The 6,143-nt window shown below is 55.1% G+C and overlaps 1 protein-coding gene across 1 annotated transcript in view; it reads left to right on the top strand.

Moving 5' to 3' along the window:
- Positions 1–1,698: 1,698 nt before the first annotated feature.
- CHRDL2 (chordin like 2) overlaps positions 1,699–6,143 on the top strand; it is a 25,018-nt gene continuing 20,573 nt past the window's right edge. The window contains exons 1-3 of the mRNA XM_033515367.1: positions 1,699–1,740; positions 2,233–2,516; positions 2,569–2,789. Of these exons, the coding sequence (XP_033371258.1) occupies positions 1,699–1,740; positions 2,233–2,516; positions 2,569–2,789 (547 nt within the window). The remainder of the gene's footprint in view (positions 1,741–2,232; positions 2,517–2,568; positions 2,790–6,143) is intronic.

Raw genomic sequence — 6,143 nt, 5'->3', positions numbered from 1 at the left:
GCTCTGGGTCCAACAGCACAAGGAGCTGGAGCTGCTGCAGAGAGTCCAGAGGAGGCCCTGGAGCTGCTCCAGGGCTGGAGCCCCTCTGCTCTGGAGCCAGGCTGGGAGAGCTGGGGGTGCTCACCTGGAGAGGAGAAGGCTCCAGGGAGAGCTCAGAGCCCCTTGCAGGGCCTGAAGGGGCTCCAGGAGAGCTGGAGAGGGACTGGGGACAAGGCCTGGAGGGACAGGACACAGGGAATGGCTTTCCACTGCCAGAGGGCAGGGTTAGACATAGGGAAGAAATTCTTCCTTGTGAGAAGAATTCCCATTCGTGGTAGGCCCTGGAATGTGACAGCACAGCTTGTGCTTTCTGTAGAGGGTCATTTCCAGCTGAAGTGCAGAGTATCCCTGTGTTCGGGGCTCCCGTATCCCCTGGAGTTCCTGGGTCTTTCGGCAGCATCACACCCGCCATTCCCAGGGGTAAAATTGTTGTTAGAGCTAATAAACAACAGATTGTGACCATCTCTGCAGATGTCTCAGCTCTGTCTTCTGCTCTGCACACTGGGCTGAGCTCTTGGTGGGTCACAGCTATTCCTGTGGAGGAGAGTCAAAGTGCAGTGAAGATTGACCTGCATTTCATCACCAGTATTTCCCACTTTCTTCCCAAAAGGCATGTCCAGCCCACGTGAGCAAAGAAATGCTTCTTGGTTTCTTTTGCTCACAGCTTAACGAGAAAATAACAAAGTTGGTGATTTAAAGGGATATTAAAAGCTTTCTTATTACAAAGATTTCCCTCATATCCAGCTCCAGGAGCAGGCACCTGCAAGCATGGTTTGGTACAGGGGGATGTGTTGACACCCAGGGTAGAGACAGACAAAATTAGGAGATGGATGGAAAGAAGAAGTTATTTTTTTCTGCAGAAATTGCCCTTGATTTCTTTCATCTCTGCAAGAAATGGGCCTTGGAGTTGGTGTGACCAGGAAAAGGGTTTTGGGGATGCTGTGGCAGACCAGTGGCTTGGTGCCACTCTCAGTGTGGGATGGCAGCAGGCACAAAGATCTCACACCTTGGAAAGCTCAATCCTGAGCTTGAATTAAGAGAAAAAAAATGAGTAACTTGGTTGATGGATGAGATCTCCTGTCCCCAAAGGGATCACAGGTGATGACAGCTCCTCCCTGTATGGGGGGTGTAAGAAAGCTGAAGGAGATGGCAGGAAGAGAGAGACCTTGTGTTGTAGACATGAAGGCATTTGCAAAGAAGAAGCCCAGGAATCCTGCAAGGTCTGGGAGCTTCATCCAAGCCTTCCCATGGTGGAACACAAGGAGTTCATCGCTGCCTTAAAGCCCATATTTCATGTGCTAATGAAGTGTCTTGCTTGCTCTGAGCACGCCTGCAAGCCCTGAAGGTGGATCAGGAGGATCGGGTAAAATCCACACAAAATCTGGTCTAAGGAACCTCCATAGTGAACTGGTGGCCCCGGCTTTTTCTGGCCCTGCTGAGGGGACACAGCTACTCAGGGAGGATCCAGCGCTGCTCAGCTTCTCCCTGAGACTCTTGGAGGGTAGAAAGCTGAGCCCCACAGACAGGCAGAGAAGGGCTGGCAGCCCGAGCTGGACCACTCTGTGCAGGATCTGGGGAGCAGCAGGAACAGGAGCAACGTTGTGTGGAGGCCAGGTGGCTTCTCCAGGGATGACGGCATGACCTGTGGTTTTCCAAGCCATGGTGTTTCTTGCCCGTCATGTGGAGACGGACGGCAGCTGGGTGGGAGGAGGGTTTGGGACTGTGGACTGGGGCAGGGGGGCTCCTGAAGACAGGGTCTACACCGGTCATTTCAATGGCTTTATGAAACTAAGGGAATGTCAAGCAGCCGGTGGGGAGAGCCGAGTGTCCAGGTGGCGTTTGACAGGGAGAAGGGGTGCAGCCGGACCTTGTTTGGGGCCGTGATGTACCCCATTAATGTCCCGTCTTGGCTCGTAGCCCCCAGGGCGAGGTGCAGCCCGGCAGAGCCCCGGCCGCAGGGCGGCAGGGGTTAACCCCGCGCCTCTCGCACCACCTCCCCGCCCGCCCTCCCTCCTCCCTCCCGCCGCCGAGGAATTTCCTAAAACACCCCCCCAAAAAAGTGGGAATATAACAATAATAATAATAATAATAATAAAAATAATAAAATAATAAAATACCCACCCTGCGGATCCCCCCTCCCGCTTCCATCTCCGCCTTTAATACCAACAAACAACTCCGCGACTCTCCCTAAAGGAGGAGCCTTTGATCGGAGAGAGACGAACCCCGCCGGGCACCGGCACCCCCGGGCACTGGCAGCACCGGCACGGCAGCGCCGGCACCGGCAGCACCGGGCACCGGTACCGAGGCACCTCCGGGCAGCCACAGCCCCGGGCACGGGCGCCGCCGGCCACCGACACCCCCGACACCGGCACCGGAGCATTGCCGGCACCGGCAGCACCGGCATCCCCGGGCACCGGCACCGCGGCACCTCCGGGCAGCCACAGCCCCGGTCCGGCAGCCCCGGTCCGGCAGCCCCGGTCCGGCAGCCCCGGTCCGGCAGCCCCGGGCACCGCGCCGTGCTCCGAGGAGCCGACACAGCAGTCGAGACCGCGGCACCGCCGGGCAGCAGCGAAACCCTCAGCACAAACCCCGAGACATCGCCGGCACACCGGGCAGCGCACCCCCGGGCACCGGGACCGGAGCCCCAGGGCACCAACACCGGGCTGAGATGCTTCCCGGGGAGGGCCCCCTCGCCTTCCTCCTTCGGTGCCTCCTGCTCCTCTTCGCCTCCGAGAGCCGAGCCCGGGCTCGTAAGTCTTACCCGCTCTTGTCCCGGCTGCGCTGCTTCCCTCCGTGCCTCAGTTTCCCCGGGGTCCCCAGGAATTTGCGGGGGTGCTTTGCGGGCATGGCTGAGGGCTCAGGGAGGTTTCTGACCACGGTAGGTGTTGGCCCTCCGCTGCTGGGATGTCCCAGGCCATGCAACCAGCCCGGTTTCCCATCCTGCAATGTTGGGGACACGGCTGTGTCCCCCTCTGCCTGCTGCTGTCCCCGCCTGCTTTGTGGGGTTGCGGTGATGGTGAGGGAGCTGAGGGGCTCCGGGGGCGGCGGGGGCGTGAGGAAAGTCTGGGACCCCCTTTCCATGGGCTAGAAATGCCACAGAGCAGGAGGTAGTCTCACAGACCTTCCTCTGCACAGATCCCGCCCTGCACGAGTGCATCTCCCCTCCGAGGGTAGTTGGGGACAGAGGCAATGCCTCCCCCGCTCCAAAAAAAGCTGGGGGCTTTCCTCCACATCCATCTCATGTCCATCTCCATATCCATCCCTCAGTCTCTCCGACTTTTGCTCCCAGCCGGCTGACTGAGGCAGAGAAGGTTTGGGATAAGGAAGGGAGGTTTGGCACTTCCCACAAAAAGGCTTGAAGGACTTGGCCAGAGCTGGAGGGTGCTGGATGTATTAACAGGGACAAGGAGGTGGGTTTGACTTGGGCAAAGCACTGGAACCCTACCAGTAGGTGCTGAGCACCCCTGCAACATCACAGAGCCACCAGAACTCTGAGCAAATTGCAGCAGGACCTGTTGTGTCCCTACATTTATTCTTCCCTTTAATCTCCTGGAATCCCAGAGGAGTCTGTTGGTGGCTTTGTCAGGGTGATTTACAACCTGCCTGCTGCCAGCAGTGCATTAGGCACTCAAATAATCATCCTCCTGGAGTGTGGACCCAAAATATGAGCACTCATCCCGACTCTGAGGTGTGCTGGGGGGAAAAGACGAGTGATGGATGGGGCTGTGCAAAGCCCTGGAGAGCAAAATCTGGGTGAATTCAGCTCCTTTCCCTTCTCTGGGCTCATCCAAAGCTGCCAAACCCAGCCCACAGCATCTGTTTCTTGAACAAGGGATGTGGGTCTGACTCCCTGCCTCTACCCAGGCTGCCATGGCAGGGTTGGGAAGGGGATGGAGACAGGTCCAGAAGGTGAAACAGGTGTTAGATGAGGTGTTTGCTCTTTGGAGGTGTAACAGAGCCTGTAAGATGGGCATGAACTACCTGGGTGGGGGCAGTAGGGGTTTGTCCGATTGGGGAGGAAGTGTTGGGCTCTGTTTGCAGGTTTTCTAATGTTGATAAGGAGCTGGTGGCTGTGGGATTGGAGCAGGGCTGCAGCAGGTAGGTCCAGGCTCTCTCCCCAGCTCTGAAACACCTCAGCTTTGCTACAGGGCATATCACAGGATGTGGAGGGCTTGGCCAGGACTCATCCCAAGGTCAAGGGCAAGTTTGGGTGACAGAGTCATCATCAAACTGTGGACTTCTCTCCACCATCCACCTCTGCAGCGTCACACTTTTCTCAGGGCTGGCTGTCCAGGGAGAGTGAAGACAGGAATAAATTAGTTACGAGCAGGCTGATCAGCCAAGGGACCTACAGTGTCGTGGCTAAAAATAGGTGAGAAGCAGAAATGCCCGGGCTTGAAGGCAAGTCAGAAAATAAGAATTTGCCCACAGAAACAGGCTATTTTAGGGGATTTACACTCCAGCTGAAAAAAACCTCAAGGCACAGGTTACTGGGACGAATGTGCTCCATTCTGAGTAATTCAGGGGCAATGGTTGAATGCAATGATGTTTTGGCTGGAGGCATTTAAACACCAGCATCTCTGGAGAGCATGGGGCAGTGGTTTTCCCCAGGAGCTTGGAAGCTGCTGTTTAATTTCTTTTTAACATAGTTGCTGGAGAAAAGGGGGTTCCTGGGGTCCCTCTGTCCTACAAGTTTGGATCCAGCAGGGATGAAGGGTGCTCCAAGATGGGAAGGACCATGATGGAAAGCGAGTGCTACCACATGCATGGTAAGGGAGAGGTGAGGGCTGCACACCCTGCTGCAGGTAGCAGATCATTCCCTTGGGAAGGAGTGGGGGGAAGCCAGACCCTGTCTGTCTGACTTCTCCACTCTGGAGAACTCAGAGATGCTACATGAGGCTGCATTTTCAGAGCTACAGAGTATTCAGGGCTCCCAAAGTCCCAAGAAGGTGTTTCCAGCCCAGAACCGAGTGAGGCAAGTGTGTAGGGATTGATCTGGATGTGAGCAGAGTCTTAAGGCTGCCACATGTCAAGGGCCCAATGTGTTTTAACCAGTCCCTTCTCAGCTAAGTTGCATTTTAAGCCCTTCATAAATACAAGGCTGTCATAGGAGTGCCTGGACTCTGTGTACCAGACAGTGCTCTTTACACTTTATTTATGGCTGCTCTTAAGACTTACAAACTGGTTTGCATCAACCACCTCCCTCATGCCCAGCATGGCGCTGGCTGGCAGGTGTGTGACCTCCAGAAAAACTGAAAAAATGTCAGACATGCCCTGCTCCAGAGACAACTCCAAATATGCCATCTGGGGATGCAGGACCACCCTCAGCCTCGGGATGAAACAGGAGAAGACGAGTGAGGGGAGATGAGCAAGACCCCACAACCTCTTGTTGAGCCATCAGAACGCTCCCAGGGACAGAATCACAGAATGTGGCTTGGGTTGGAAAGGACACAATTTAAGATTTAGGATAAGTACTGTGGGAAGCTTTCCAGCTACTGGGAAATGGAAACCTCACAAGAGGCTGTCACAGAAGCTCTGAGCTGCATCTTCACAAGGTGGTTCAGAGGCAGCAAGCCACGGTGACAAATTGAATGGTGTGGAGAAACCCATCCTGGGCTGCATCTCTCACACCATGAGAAGGGAATGTCTCCTTAGGAGGTACCTCAGCAACTTCAGACACCAGCCACCAACAAGATGCCACCCCACTGCTCTAGATCCAGTAAGAAGTAAACCCACATGACTTTTCTGAGTGTGCTGCTGCTGGAGGTGCAATAAGCAAAATCACCTTAGTGATCAGCATGGGAGCAATTCACTGCCACTAATGGCTTTCACTCCAAGTGGATTAGGCTGATATCCAAAGTCTGACCTCTGAAAATGGAATTATTAGCCTGGCATGGGAAAAAATGGTCAAGAGACTCCATCTTTTAAGCCTCATCCATCCATCCATCCGTCCATCCATCCATCCATCATCCATCCATCCATCCATCATCCATCCATCCATCCATCCATCCATCCATCCATCCATCCATCATCCATCCATCCATCCATCCTCCATCCATCCTCCATCCATCCATCATCCATCCATCCATCCATCCATCCATCCA

Source organism: Parus major, chromosome 1, assembly GCF_001522545.3.
Source record: "Parus major isolate Abel chromosome 1, Parus_major1.1, whole genome shotgun sequence".
Classification (NCBI taxonomy): Eukaryota; Metazoa; Chordata; class Aves; order Passeriformes; family Paridae; genus Parus; species Parus major.
Note: the sequence above shows the minus strand (reverse complement) of the source record. Positions and strands in the feature narration are given on the sequence as shown.